We start from the raw sequence: 16,099 nt of genomic DNA, 5'->3' as shown, positions 1-16,099 counted from the left end.
AACACTGAGAACAAACTTTATGGTGACATCTTGTGTCCAGCAGTTAAACTTTTGAAATGAAGTATATTTGCATATTCATAGAATCTGTTTTTAAGGATTTTAAAGTGGTAATTATACTTTTTTGGTGGAAAACCCTATCAGGCACACATTATTGTTCCAAGCATTATTTTTAGATGTCTTAAATAAAGTCAAGTCAAGTCAATTTTATTTGTATAGCCCAATATCACAAATCACAGGAGGCTTTGCAGTCTGTACAACAATACAACATCCCCTGACCTTAGTCTATTCGAAAAACTCCTTAAAAAACCCCTTTAACAGGGGAAAAAAGGAAAAAAACCTAAGGAAGAGCAACAGAGGAGGGATCCCTCTCCCAGGACGGACAGATGTGCAATAGATGTTGTGTGTACAGAACAGAGCACAAATTACAGAATACAGCATTGAACAGGATAACAAAATTATAACAGATTTATAATATATATGAAGAATGTGACATGGAGACCTGGCAAGAGGACAGACTACATATACACACAGCGGAGACTCACATCACATCATTCACATACACAGGAGAAGAGATGAGAAAATACATTATTCACACAGGAGATAGAGAAGAATGAAGACATTATTCAGAGAGAGACACATGAGGTGAGGCTGAACTCCTACAGGAAGGGAGGTCAGATCCAAAACCACAGGAAATGGCACTGACAGCCAGGGAAACAGAGCGGTTCCAGGATGGGTGCTGGTCCAAGAGATGCCCGAGAGACAAGAGAGGACAGGATGAGAAAATAGGGAGAGAGAGAGGGAGAGAAGAGATAGGGACACACAGCTTTGATGCTTGTGGAACAAACAAACAGAAGGTTAGAGAGATGCAATGGTTATCGGACTCAATAATCTCATCAGCAGGACAGCGCTTATAAAAAATGTAATTTATTGCGACAGAAACCGACCTGCCGTGCAATACAAGGTCATGAAGTACTCAATTAAAGGCAAGTAATTGAAGGTTAAGGCAAAAAGAAGTTTAGATTTAAAGGACCCAATAGACTTGGATTGTCTGATGTCAGCAGGGAGATTATTCCATAAGAACCAGGCCTGACAGGAAAAGGCCCTGCCGCCTGCTGACTTCATTTTAACTTTAGGTACACACAAGAGCCCTGCATTTTGAGAGTGGAGAGCTTGAGATGGAATATGATGTTTAAAGAGATCAGACAGGTATGATGAGGCCCATTTAGGATTTTATAAGTCAGCAGAAGCACCTTAAAGTCTGATCTAACATGGATAGGAAGCCAATGAAGGGAGGCTAGAAATGGTGTAATATGGTCACATTTTCTTGTTTTAGTTAAGATTCTAGCTGCATTTATTTTGAACTATCTGGAGACTTTTAGTACCAGCATGTGGCAGGCCTGAAAACTGGACATCACAGTAATTAAGTCTGAATGAAACAAATGTATTAGGGTCTCTGCGTCAGCCATGGACAGGGAAGACTGAATTTTAGCTATGTTGCATAGGTGGAAAAAGGCTTGGTGATTTCTTTGATGTGCTTATCAAAAGAGAGGCTGGGATCAAACGTAACACCAAGATTCTTGACTGCTACTTTGTGAAATCAAACAGATGTCGAACGTTACTGTTACTTGCTCAAAGTGGTGTCTGTGTCTAGTAGGGCCAACGACCAGCATCTCAGTTTTATCTGGGTTTAGAAGCAGGAAATTTAGTGACATCCAATTTTTCACAGCAGCCAAGCAGGCCTCTAATTTAATAATTTCAGTATGATCATATAGGCACATACAGCTGAGTATCATCCACGTAGAAATGGAAATTTATTCCATGACTACGTATAATTTGGCCAAGAGGCAAAATATAAAGAGAGAAAAGCAGAGGCCCAAGAACTGAGCCCTGAGGTACTCCATATTTAACATCAGAGAATTTAGATATAATATTATTATAGCAGACACACTGTGTTCTTTCAGATAAGCAGGGCTAATGCCAAGAGAGGGCAAGGCCAGAGACACCAAAATTACAAATTAGTCTAATAGTATACAATGATTAATGGGGTCAAAGGCTGCACTGAGATCCAGTAAAAGAAGCACAAATGTGGAATCTGAATCCATAGTGAGTAGAAGATCATTTACAGAGCAGTTTCAGTGGAGTATACGTCAGGATCAGAACAGTGCAGCAGTCAGACCCTCCCTCTCTGCTTGGTGACTGTGGACGTCCAGCAGGTGTCACTGCTAGCAGCCTGGTAAATGCCTGCCTGACAGCAGCAACACAGAGTGGGTGTCTGCCTGTCACCCAAGGGCCCGGTGTCAACAGCAGAGGGAAGAAGAAGAAGAGACGTAGAGGAGGAAACCAGAAAGTTACACTGCTGCAGACATGGACCTGCGGTCTGAGCTGCTCAAGTCCATCTGGTACGGTTTCACAGCCCTGGATCTGGAGAAGAGCGGTAAGGTGTCCAAGTCTCAGCTCAAGGTGAGTGGAGGGTCCTCTACTGGGAAGATGAGACTTTTAAGATTCACTCTTTTTCTCACTCTACTGCCTCATTTCCTACCTCAATTCATACTCCATCACGTGGGTTTGCTCTGTGGAAGACGAGGTGAAAATATTTGAAGCATTCAGCAAACAAAAATGTCACAAATGAGTTTGTTGTTGAGTCTGTGTAATGTATGATTCAGTGCTTGAGGAAATAAGGGTGTGCTCAAAGCTGATATCATTCTCAATATTTCCTGTGTGAAACTATTTCTTTTTTAACAATATGCTGTTCAAAAAGGAACAAATTTGTTCCCCATATTTCGAGTAGTGAAAGAGGGCACAATATGCACCTCTGTCTGGCAACAGCACAGGAGTCACAGTTTGCTCTCAGTGTGTATATGAATGGGAGCCCTCATCTCCAAGCTGTGATTAGACTGGGCCTCGATGTACCAGCTTGTAGTGCAAAGGGTCCTCTGGCACTGGACCTGACCAGAGAGCAGCCTGTTGAATAGAGTATGTTCACAACATGAGCCTGTGTATGTCAAAAGAACATTGTTACAGTGAGAGCGAGGACAAAGTGGAAACATGTTGGGGATTGTTGTCTCTTGCCACAGGGCTTCAATGAAGGCCACTGTATTTTTGTTGATCTCATCGTTATGTCACTTGGTCTTGGTGTGGATCAGACTCCATTCCAGCCACCTCCACGTTCCTGCGATATGCTGCCCGCCACTCCTGGCTCATGTCGAGTCAGCCTCATGACCAGGCTTATCCCCCTCATGCATGCAGCCTGTGTACAGGCACCACATTTCTTTAGAAGCAAGCAGTTTGCATGCCGTGGCCTCAAAAACTGACAGATGTTTCAGTTCGCTGGAGACTAGAGACAGGATGTGGTTATGGCTCAACACTCAGAGACTGGTCTGATAACATGCATCAGATATCTTAAGACGCTGCACGCTCTCAGTTGAAGAAATCTATAGTGATAAAAGTAAAAGCCTGGTTTTCTTAAATAAATCCCTCTTTGACAGCAGTAGCACTGCTAGTTGTAGCACTAGGCACTGATTACATAGAACAGTGGTTCTCAAACTTTTTCACGTTAAGGACCCCTAAACTGACGCAAATTAGACCTCAAACCAGAATTGAAGAAGATTTTGGCTTTTAGATGTTTTATTACAGAAAGTGTATGAAACCCATGATCAACATAGTCAAACATTCTGTCATTTTGTTACTTTTTGATGGAGTTATAGTGAAAACAAATTATTCCCCTTTTTGCTGGGGACCTCCTGGAACCTCCTCAAGGACCCCTGGGGGTACACGGACCCCACTTTGAGAACCACTGACACAGAATATGTTAAGAGGGGTGGATTTAATGATTTTGGGGCCCCAGGCAAACGCCATCTTACTTTACTTTTTACTTTCTCTCTAACTAGGAATGTTGATATTAGCAGTGGAGGAAGAAGTACTCAAAACTGTTTTTCTGAAGTAAAACTGTTTACTATTAATAGTAAAACTATGAATACCACACAGTAAAAGTTCTGCATTCAAATGTTAACTTAAAGTGAAGTGTGAAAGAGAGGAATTATCAGCATGTTGTACTTAAATGAACTTAACTTGTGTTCACGGTAAAGCTTTTAATTCTAACTAGTTTATATAATGCTGGATAGTTTAATGAATAAGAATGCATCATACTTTATTTGTTATATTTTATTTTTATATTTCTTTTAAAAGTTATTTTGGGTACAATGAGTTAGAATAGTAACATAATTCAGAATTTTTCATATCTAAACATCATAATAAATCTACAGCTGTCTGTTTGGGGCCCTTTAAATTGGGGGTCGTCTACCTTGCCTAATGGTAAAATCCACCCCTGTATGTTACTAATAGTTTAGTAATATCATCTGCTGACTTTTTAACATGTCTTATGAATATTATATCCTTTTTATTTATGTTGTTTCACTTTTATCACATTTATTTCAAACACACAGTGTCTCTCTCTATTTCTCATCTCCCCAAGTCTTCCATTATTTTACTTTTTATCTTTATATTGTCTTATTTATTATGTCTTATTAGCTTGTCAGTCACCTGTAAAGCTCTTTAAGCTGCACTAACTGTACAAATGAAGTTACACTGATTGATTAACTTGAATTTTCTTTTTTAGTTTAAAATTTGAAAATGTCAATGTCATTGTCATTGTGTTGTGTCATGCAGTTTTTCTAACGGTATTTTGCCTCCAGCTGCCCAGTGTCGCACTACTGTATGTGCGAATAAAATTATTTTTAGAAACAGTACAGCAGAAATTCAAATTTTCAGTTCCGCAAACGTAAACTTTTTTCTCAATTTATTTGGCCCACGTTTTCTGGCAGAAACTGAACATTATCCTTGCAAACAAACTAAACTATCCACTAGATACATCAGCAATGTAGCTTTAGCAATAATGTATCATCCACATTCATGCAACTTGATTTTTTTGTGTCCTAAATATTTACTTTTACGTTTATTTACGTTTTCCTCTTTAAAAAAATATTTCTGTCCTGTACATTGTGATTTTTCAGGTATTGTCCCACAACCTGTGCACAGTCTTGAGTATCCCACATGACCCAGTGGCTTTGGAGGAGCACTTCAGGGATGATGATGATGGCCCAGTCTCCAGTCAGGGTTATATGCCTTACCTCAACAAATATATCCTGGATAAGGTGATAAAACCATAAATGTGCTCATTTTGCTTCACTAAATGTTACATAATCAAAGATGCTGTCATATTTTCTTTAGTTTCAATTCCTGCATTTTGTTGTTGCAGGTTGTGGAGGGTTCTTTCATTAAGGAACACGTAGACGAGCTCTGCTGGACTCTTACAGCAAAGAAAAACTACCAGACAGACAAAAACAGCAGCACTGTTCTGCCTGAGAAAGATGCTTTTCGGCTTTGGTGCCTTTTTAATTTTCTGTCTGAGGACAAGTACCCTTTGGTTATGGTCCCTGACGAGGTAAGTCTAACTATAGTATATGTTTAATCTCTTCAGTCACTCATTATAGTTTCAATCTCAAAACAGAGCTAATGTCTGGCACTTAAAAAAATGCCTTTACTTCTGATATGAGGTATTGCTTGTTATTCAAAGCATTAAATATTGTAGGATTATATAAGCAAAAAATTTTTCACATCTTGAAACCATAGTTAGCCGTGGCTGCGTGTGATGATAGTGACACTTGTTGCTAAATTTAGACACATGGATGTAAGTTATTCTGTGCTTGTTGTTGAGCACAATTCTAAGACTGTAGTCAGCAATCTTTGAACTAAAAAAGGTGCTGGATCATTTACAACCACTAAACACAACCTCGCTGAAACCTTGTTTCTTGCCATCATGGAACACGGTGCTCTCTTCATGCTGCAGTGTGGGCTTGTTTCTCACTTGCAAACCCTCGTTTTGGTTTCCTGTCGTGTTTTTTACACAGCCGCTGGCAAGAGAAAGCCCTAAATTTCAAGGGCTAAGTAGTTTCTACCATGCTGAGTTTAAGAAAACATTATCCAGTTTTATTTCGGTTTGCACTTCACGCACTGACCTCTGTTCAAAGAAATCTGTTGTGTAATGAGCACATGGTGTCGTAAATACTATTACTAAAGCATGTTTAATTAAGAAAGAACATAAATAAAAGTTACAATATTTACTAGGGGGGGGTTAAATGGAAAAAAACTGGAAGCTACAACATGAAGTGCACATTTAAAGTAAAAACAAACTCCTGATCTTGTCTGACAAATAACCGTTTACTGTGAAAAGTGAAGAAAACAAAATCTCAGAGGAAAGTTAGTTAGTTAAGATTAAAGTAACATTTAGTTGAAAATACTTGTACTTGATTTAAGTAAAATAAGTAATTACTGTATTTTAGTTGCATACAGATTATTCAGACGAATCATGTTAATTCTCACTCTCAAGACCTTTGGTTTCTGTTCCTCTTTTAGGTGGAGTACCTTCTCAAGAAGATATGTATGGCTATGAGTATTGAGTTCAACTGTGTAGAATTAGAGGATTTCTTCTCCCAAGACTTGGTGCAGCAGAGCGGAATTACTGTTTGGGTTTTTCTGGGGATGATGAACTCAGGGAAGATAACCAGAGGAATTGATAAGAGCATAATCAGCATGGCTATAGAGGAAGTATACAGGGAGATAGTTGGTGATGTCCTCAAAGAGGTAGGAGGCCGATTTACCGCCAGAAATTTGTGTTTTGGTGTCTGACAAGCTGTGCTTTGTGTCGGTGACAGTATTTGTGTGTGTGTGTGTGTGTGTGTGTGTGTGTGTGTGTGTGTGTGTTGGTTGGGGTGCATGCAGGGTTATCTGTGGAAAAAAGGCCAGCTGAGGAGAAACTGGAAGGAACGCTGGTTCACTTTAAGGCCGAGCAACTTGTCCTACTACACCGGGGAGGACCGTAAGGATTGCCAGGGCAACATAGTTCTGGATGGGAACTGCTGTGTGGAGGTAAGCAGCTGGAGGTGATCGTCTTTCAAAGCTAAACATTTAACACTGTGGCTCTGATTTTTGATAACAATGTACTTTTTATCAGTTTGTCCAGAAAAGAAAAGAAAACACACTGGATGTTCATAGTAGTTAAAATAAATCATTTGCTTTCTTTTGTACACTTGAGTAAAAATTTTTTTTTTTTAAGCCAGCAGCTCCCAACCTGGAGGGTGGGGACTTCCCCCAAGGTGTTGCAATATAAATATGAAAGGGGCATAAGATCAGCAGCAGATATAGATTTTTTTTTTAGACTTTCGTCATCTTTTGTTCTTCTTGTGAATTACAGGATAATTTTACCTCTTCAGGACATTCAAATATAACAGTTTGAGACAAAAAAAAATCAATTTTAAAGGGAAACTTTGGTACTTATCAACCTGGACTCTGTTTTCCCATCTTTTTGTGTCTAGGTGACTAATAGGGAAAACTAGTTTTGAAGTTGGTCCAGTATTGAGCGAGAGCGCTTCAGCAGGCAGCCGTGAAACAGGCTGTAATGTATTCCTTTGGGGCAATAGCGCCCCATTAATGTACATCCACTAAAAGTGCTTGTTTTTGCTACTGACAGGCTCAGATTGTTCTTATAAGTGTTTGACAACATTATGGAAAGGACCATACACAGAAATAAAACATTTTATTTTACCTTTCACTTGATCCAATCTGTTTGTTATTGTGTCTAACCAAGTCTCGCTCAAGGAGAAGTCTTGTCATGAAATCTCGCGAGAGTTGTTGTTAGAGTTGTTACATCAATATCAAATATCGAAATCAGCTAAATATTCAGCCATGACATTGAAAGTCTTTTAGGTAACACTAAGCTACGCTGTCTGTTCTCCAACACAACAAACTCCTCCCAGCACTCCTCTCCACCTCTGTCATGGCTGAATATGTAACTGATTTTGACAACAACTCTCATGGCTGCTAGCTGCAGCACTCTTGCTCAATACTGGACCAATCTGTTGTCCCCATTAGTCACTTAGACACAAAAAGATGGGAAAATAGGGTCCACATTGAAAAATACCAAAGTTTCCCTTTAAGTTGCTCACAATCTGTAGATATGTGCAACCAGTTAGAAGGAGTCACAAGGGACTGTAAGAAAATTATTGGTTTGGGGAGGAGGGTGTAATGTTAAGTTTAACATTTTAATGTAATTTAACACAATTGAATTGGTACAATTAATTTTTCCATTAATAACTATAAGTGCACAAAGAATTTAAGATGATATACTCCATTTTAGACCCTAATAGGACAATGAGATGATGGCAGACATAGCAAAATGTTTTTTACTGAATACACCAGTCAGTCTTTATTTTTGAACCGATAGCTGTGTCTGTGTCTTTATATGACACATTCACATTTTACTTTAATGTTGTTCTACTTTATGTTGAGATGCAGAATTAAGTGAAGGTGGGAGCTGCAATAAAACAAGATAACATTCAATCACTAAAGACACCCCAAAAATCTTTATACAATCCCCAAGTAGTCATAGCATCATATTCATGTGTCAATCCAAAAAGGGTAGAAAAGAAAAAATTTAAATTAAACAAAAAGCACAACATGAAATCTGAAAGTTGCCTTGTTTCACATTCACAATCAGATTTCCTGACAAATCTTACAGAACGCAACTGACCTGAACTCAAGATAAAAATATGAACTCTTAAAAGACCATTTCTGAAGCATCAGTAGAGTTAGACTAAAGTTAGAGTAGAGTGATTGGTTCCTGGGCTGTTTTGGTGGCTTTTGACATGAGCACGAGTCAATTATTAGCCCATCAATGCCACACAGAACTGACAAACAGCAATGTGGTCAAGTTATGTTTTTTCAGCAAGAACACTACAGACTGAACCATGTGTTACCTCAAAGGAAAACAAGCAATCATTCTAAAATCATGCTTTATTATAGGAAGTAGGCGATGATCAGATATTGTTTGGTCGTACAAAATGGATCAAAAACGTCCTATTTCCAGTGAGTTGACCGATCTTTTTCTATTTTTCTATTTTTTTTTTTTATTCTCCTCACCACTGTTTATTTTTAAACAACAAATGTAAAAAAAAAGAGAAAAAAATTATGCATGGTGGGATATTTATTTATTCAAGTGTTTCTCTTGTTGGAAAGGTGCTGCCAGACCGAGATGGGAAGAGGTGCATGTTTTGTCTGAAAACCCTCACCAAGACTTATGAGATGAGTGCCTCAGACACCAAACAGAGACAAGAATGGACTACAGGTCAGAGGAGGGTCACATTCACTGGTATTGATCATAGATTAAAAGCTTAATGAAGACATAAAACATCATCGTTCCTCTCTCCACAGCCATCCAGACAGCTATCAGGCTGCACGTGGAGGGGAAAACGTCTCTCCACAAAGATCTGAAGCTGAAGCGACGTGAACAGCGGGAGCAGCGGGAGAAGAGACAACAGTCCAAGGAGGAGGAGCTACAAAGGCTGCGGGCCCTGCAGGAGGAACGGGAGCGTAAACTGGCGGAGCTGGAGCTCCTGAAGGAGGCGCAGAAGCAGGCTCAGGCCCTCCTGGAGCAGGACGAGCAGAGGAGGCGCCAGCAGCACGAGCAACTCCAGCAGGCCCTGGAGGTCCAGCTTCGTGAGGCTGAGGAGGTGAGGATGGAGGCAAAGCAGAAAGAAAAAAAAGAAGCAGAAAGATGTGAGTGTTCATTCGTTTGCTTGTTGCCGTGTGTATCAAGGCTCGGGTCAGCATGCAGGCAGAGATGGCTCTGAAAGAGGAGGAGGCAGAGAAGCAGAGGAAGAGGATCCATGAGCTGGAGGAGATGCAGAAGCGTTTGGAGGAGGCACTGCAGCAGGAGATCAAAGCCAGGCTGGATGAGGAGGCCTTCCGCTACGATCAAGCAAGGTAAAATGATATATGTTAACACATGTTTAGAGACTTAGAGACACTTTCACGGTACGATAAGGAGGTTCAGAGCGTGCAAGCAGTGTTAGATGAGCTGTAATTTAGGAGGTGCCTCTCTGTGCTGACAGCAGATATTAAGCTCAGCTGTTGAAAGGCGTTCATGTTGCGTTATGTTCCCGAGGAAGTTGAGCTGCCAACAGAGGAAGTTGTTAAACGCTGCTGCCATCAGTCAGATCTAATATGTCGCTCTTTGTGTGCTTCCTCAGCCTCAGTCAGTCAAGTTAAAACTTCTGATGAACTGATCGCACAAATCTACAAACACCTTGCATCAAGCACCTTGCATCTTTGCTTTCTCTGGAATATGATGCAGCTGTCTGATATTTTTGAAAAGCTTTGTGTACATTTCTTTAGAAAAATGTTATTTTTATCTTCTCTGTTGTGTCCAGGTTACTGGCAGAGGAGGAGGAGAAAATGAAGGCCCTGATGGCCCTGCAGGAGGAACAGGAGGAGTACATCCTCAAGACAGAAAGGGAGAAGCAGGAGCTGAAACAGGAAATGGAGTCCAAGTCCCGGTCCCTGGATGAGGCGCAGAGGCAGCTGGAGGAGGTCCGCGCCAACCGGCACAGGGTTGACCAGGATGTCGTGGTAAGAACCAAAACACAAAAGTCTCACTGATTTTACTGTTACAGAAGAAAACAATAATTAATGTCACTGAATCCTAGTTATCGGCCTCTTGTGTCTTTATTGTATTTATTGAATAAAACATGAAGCTGCCAGCATCAGCTGCTCTTTTGGTGTAAGGTTCATGGTGTTAAGTCTGTTTTCAAGCCTATACTAGTGTTGGTTATTTAATCAATTTTATTTATTCATTGTTGTTAACCTTTATTTAAACAGGTAACATCCAACTGAGCGTCCTGTTCTGCTAAACTCTCTTAAACTTACTTAAAAATGTAATTCACCGTCCTTTAAAGGTTATGATTCATTCCATGCATTTAACACTATAATTATAGTATCACTATTAGGAAAGGGGGCTTTTTATTTTCTACTCTGCTACTTTAGCCTTAAAAGAGTCAGTAGTGTACATGTACTTGTATTATAACTGTCAATATGTGTTTTGTCTTTGAAGTGACAGAACTTTGTAACTTTTACTTAAAAAGTATTCCTACCATTAAAATGAATTGTACTCGTTTACAATGCTTACAGTAGTTTATTTCTTCATTGCTTGAAGTTTTAATGAATTTTTCTGTGACAGGCTGCCCAGAGGAAACTCCGCCAAGCGAGCACCAACGTCAAACACTGGAACGTCCAGATGAACAGACTGATGCGACCAATCGGACCTGGCGGTATGTGTTGCATCTGCACGATGAGCTGGTACAATAAATGATGTCAGCCATTGTTAGTGTCATTTAGTAACACCTGTACTTTTCCAGTTATAACAAGTCTAGATGACTGCGTGGGAAAAGGCCTACTGCCTGACACTTAAACATACTACTGTGTTTAAATTACAAAGAAGTTACCTCATACTATGAATGTGAGAGGTGTTAAGAAATTCCACCGTTGAATGTTGTCACTGTGGTGAGACATTGACATTTAACAAGTAAAGACTTCATGATGACTTCATGCTCTTAGATCAGAGGTTGTTTGTGAATATTCAGCAGACTCTCTCTTTCTCACTAAGGACATAAAATAGATGGTACTTGTAATTCATATCCTGTTCTGTAAATATACTTCCTGAAATTTGATATATATATTTTTTTACCACTGGATTTCTTCTCTATTTCAGCATCCGCATGTCCAAACCACTGTGTTATGGACCCAAATCAGATTTAATTTGCCTTATGTAAACTTTCACTTCATTTTCTGAGGTATTTTGTTGTTACCATCCCCCGTTTCTAGAGAAAAGACCATCGTTGGGAAGCTCCTTCTCATCTTTCCAGATCCCGACGCAGAGAGACCCCGGTCTGCGCCTCAGGAGGAGATCAGGATCAGAGGATCAGGACGAGGAGAGCAAAGAAAATGTTGAGAGCAGAGCTGGATGTGATTTAGAGAAACGTCACTCTCATGCCTCAAACGGAGACATGGACATCCCCTAAAAATACAAATCACGGAGGCTCCTGGTCCCTCTCTTAGGTGTTGACAGGAAGGGCAAGAGACGACTGTGACAACTGAAAGGTGTGAACAGTATGAAACAACAGTGGGACATCTACAGCTAAAACTGAATTTACAGTACTACCATGTTCATTAAATGTTGGATTTACTGACCTCATTTCACTGAGAACAACAGTTTTAAAACATTTTAATGAGAAGCTGCATTTGCAGTATTAACTGTTCAACTAATGCTTTGACTGCTGTCTGTGTGAGGCCTGTTCTGGACTTAAATGATACCTCAGTGTATAGAAAATGAGCTGTAAGTAACATCCTGCAAGTATAAAGGTAGTTGTAATGTTTAAAAGCTAATACATACACACGTGAGGGAAGCTCATGTGTCATATAGACTTATAATAGTTAATTTTTATATATGTATTTTTCGGTGGGGTGGGGGGTGTTTTGACTTTTTGATGTAAAAAGTTGGTTCAGTATTAAGAGTTTACCGCAAAGTCAGTCAAAGAGTTTCTCCTGACAACAACAGGAAAGAGAGACAGAGAGGCGGAGAGAAAGAAACTCTCATACACTTCCTGTTTCTACCGTCAGTTAACGTAATTGTAAATAAAAAGAGTGAGTTGATGCCTTAACCAGAATTTTACCTGCATTTTTATTGTGTTAGATTATGTGGAACATGCAATTCATTGAGATTGTAATCTTCACTTTCAATAAAATGTCAATTACACAACGAAGAGCTAAAATAAATACATGAAATTAGTTATAAAACAACTGTGACATGTTGATTACGGGGGCCACGCAATGGAACAAACTGAAGCCCACACGGCTGATTTTACAAGCAGCACATCCTCCTTAGTTTGAATTTGAGTCTACCTCATTTGCTCAGTGTTAAAATGTGTCATCACTGACTAAATCGACGCCTCTCACTGATGAAGCTTCATACAAGTGAACAGAGACATCACCTGACAAATGGAGCGAACTACATGTCGGCTGGGTTGATTTTTTTTTATCATCCAGAGCTGTTTTGTTAAAAAAAAGTCTTATGTCATTACTAAGCATTACTTCCTTGGTTTGGTCTTTTAATCATTTTAAGGGAAAAGAACATGACTCTCTCCTTTACAATAATTAATATTAAGCAGATTTCAAAGTTATAATAACAAGCAGTTGCACGGATCAATCAGTCAATCAATAAATACATTTTTAAAAATGTATAGTATTAACAGACTTTTATTAATCAACAGGAGACAGTTTCATGTAGTTTACATACAAATGGGTCATTTTAACCACAAAAAAGAGCCTATTTGTTTCCTGCTGCTTGCTCTCGTGACTCTGTTTTGTGATGTCTGTTTGTTTTTCAGTCCACCATTTTGGTTCAGACAGAAATATCTCAACAACTATTTGATGGATTGCTGTGAAATTTTGTACATTCATTCATTGTCCCCAGATGATGAATCCAACTGACTTTGGTGATCGTCTGACTTTCCTCGAGTGACATCATGAGGTTAACATTTGTGGTTCAGAGAGAAATATCTTGACAGCTTTTTGATGGACTGCCATGAAATGTGTGACAGATTTTCAAGTGCTCTAGAGGATAAATTCTAACAACTCTGGTCCAGCAGGTCAAAGGTTTTTACTCTACTACTGATACTACCTGATGGATTGGCACCATATTTTGAACAGATATTCATGGCTATTCATGGTATTTTAACAGAATTACAAAACTTATATACTGGAATATTACATGGCCCAGATGTATGATATCTATCCATCCATCAATCTATTCAACTCAATTCAATTTAATTCAAAGAGGTTTTACTGGTATGGGAAACAGATGTTTACATTGCAAAAGCAAATGTGAAATAAAAACAACAAAAAATGTACATAAACAGAGGAATTGTGATTTTGCTGTTAGAAATATACAGATAAGTAGGAATAACTTCAAATAATAATAAAACGTGTAAACTTGCAGTTGAAAAATATAAATACAAATAAGTACTGCAACATTTTTTCTTCTTTTAAATGAATGTATTTAAAGATATTTTTTCTGCATGTATGTATGTATGTCTACGTACAGAGATCAGCACAGTAAACGGTTGGTGCAGGAGGACACAGGTGACTGACAGTCTTCATGGTGGTTGTTTTCCATTACACGCCCTTTTATGATCACAACAGCCCACAAATCTTGCTGCTGTGTTTGCACATGGCTGTATTTCGCCTAGATTGTGTGGTTGTTATCTGTGGGTAATATATGTCCTGGTGCAGTTGGCAAGTGGTTAAAACGTGCAGCTGGGCTTCCGCCGGCTTCCTGTCGTGTGCAGTCTGTCTTTTCTAGAGAGAATGATTGCTAACATAGAGTCTGGACTAGTTTAAGTTTTGGATCGGTCACAGTGGTCAGGTAATATACTGAGTATTTTCTGTTTAGGGCAAAACAGAAATCCAGTCTGCTCTGGTTTTTAGTTACTTTTTTTCCAATGTGTCAAATAGTTTTGCTCTTGTTTTCTAATAATTTGGTTTAGTCTGGTGAGGTTTGTGTCTGGGGGCTCTGCTTGTGTTTGTGGACAGAGTCCCAGAACCAGCTGGCTGAGGGGGCTTATCTCTAGGGTCTCTCTGCAGGTGAGGCTTTGTTACGGAGCGTGTCAGGGTCACTTTCTCTTAGATGATTATAAAATTTAAATGCTCTCTTTTGAATTGAATTGAATCTTTTTAGTTTTCCGTTGGCTGCCGAGAGTGGATTTGCAGAATTCTGCGTGCAGAGTCTCAGTTTGGTGTTTGTCCCATTTTGTAAAATCTTGGTTGGCAAGTGGACCCAAGACCTCGCAGCAATAGAGGGAAATATGTTTTATATGGATGCCAATATTTTAAGCCAGATTTGAATTGAGGTGTCCAACTTGATGTTCTTTTTGATGGCATATATAGTCCTTCTTGCCGGGTCTCTCAGGTTGTTCACAGCTATGTTGAAGTTACGTGTGGCACTGATGTTTAGGTTGAGGTAGGTATAGTTAGTTAGTTATAGTTATAGGTGGACCGGAGTGGGAGTACAGGGGTCTGGTGGATCACTTTGTTGCATGGTACCAGCCAAACCAGCTGCAGTTGAATATATTCAAGACCAAGGAGATGGTGGTGGACTTTCGTAGGTCTGGGGTCTTCTTGCAACTAGTCTCCATTGAGGGGGCTGATGTGGAGGAGGTCAGGACCTGTAAGTATCTTGAGCTGAAGCTGGGTGACAAACTCGACTGGTCAGAGTACACAGACATTCTTTACAGGAAAGGGCAGAGCCGGCTCTGTTTCCTGAGGAGGCTGGAGTCCTTTAACATCTGTAAGAAACTCCTGCAGATGTTTACCAGTCCGTGGCTGCCAGTCTTCTCTTCTATGCTGTGGTGTTCTGGGGAGGCAGCATTAAGAAGAGAGACACTGTGCGGCTGGACAAGCTGGTCAAGTGACTCGGCTCTGTGGTTGGTATGGAGCTGGACTCTCTGGTGACGGTCGTAGAGAGAAGGACCCTCTGCAAACTGACGTCTATCATAGACAATGACAGTGACACTGAATTAAACCACGAAGAAGCAGAGGAGTAGGTTCAGTGGCAGGTTGCTGTCACAGATTTGCTCAACAGACAGACTTAGGAGACCCTTTGTCTCCCAGAGCCTTCAGGCTCCTCAACTCCTCCCAATGGGGGAGGGGAGATGTTCAGTACTGGGCCTGATGCTCTGCTCCTCTGTTTGTGCTTACTATGATAATCACCCTGAATAATGTCATAGTCACGTCATGCACTGTCAGTCACTTTATTTACTGTCAGTCACTTTATTTACAGTTTAGTCACTTTACTTACGGTCATTGCACTTTTTTCTTTTTGCAGTGTGAAATTATTAATCTACTGTATCAACAGTCTCCATGTATACAGGACTTTTTAGTTCAAGTCTTTAGTTCATGAATATAGTGCAGTCACATTTTCAAGCTAATTTTTATTGTTACAGGCTAACTTTTACTGTGTATTATTGTGTGTATTTATTGTATTGAGTGACTGGATGCTTAAATTTCCTTTGGGATCAATAAAGTTTCTATCTATCTATCTATCTGTCTGTCTGTCTGTCTGTCTGTCTATCTATCTATCTATCTATCTATCTAGTTTTGATCTGGAGCAATGGTATCTAGAAAGAATTTATATTTGTAGTTTTGGAAGCTGGGT

General features: G+C 39.7%; 1 protein-coding gene across 2 annotated transcripts; it reads left to right on the top strand.

The window, feature by feature from the left end:
• The first annotated feature begins 462 nt into the window (after positions 1-462).
• LOC122982671 (differentially expressed in FDCP 6 homolog) lies at positions 463-15,982 on the top strand. Of its 2 annotated transcripts, XM_044352136.1 has the most exons (12): positions 463-2,460; positions 5,010-5,150; positions 5,255-5,440; positions 6,412-6,639; positions 6,778-6,924; positions 8,857-8,919; positions 9,070-9,178; positions 9,265-9,563; positions 9,650-9,816; positions 10,263-10,461; positions 11,069-11,159; positions 11,713-15,982. In XM_044352136.1, exons 1-12 carry the CDS (start codon positions 2,365-2,367, stop codon positions 11,907-11,909), a joined length of 1,923 nt encoding a protein of 640 aa, XP_044208071.1. In that variant the 5' UTR covers positions 463-2,364; the 3' UTR covers positions 11,910-15,982. The 2 variants fall into 2 exon arrangements, with proteins under 2 accessions (XP_044208071.1, XP_044208072.1); XM_044352137.1 differs by lacking the exon at positions 8,857-8,919 and having other exon boundaries at positions 467-2,460.
• Positions 15,983-16,099: the final 117 nt, after the last annotated feature.

Source organism: Thunnus albacares, chromosome 5 (genome assembly GCF_914725855.1).
Source record: "Thunnus albacares chromosome 5, fThuAlb1.1, whole genome shotgun sequence".
NCBI classification, from domain to species: domain Eukaryota; kingdom Metazoa; phylum Chordata; class Actinopteri; order Scombriformes; family Scombridae; genus Thunnus; species Thunnus albacares.
This window is presented reverse-complemented; position numbering and strand designations above follow the sequence as displayed.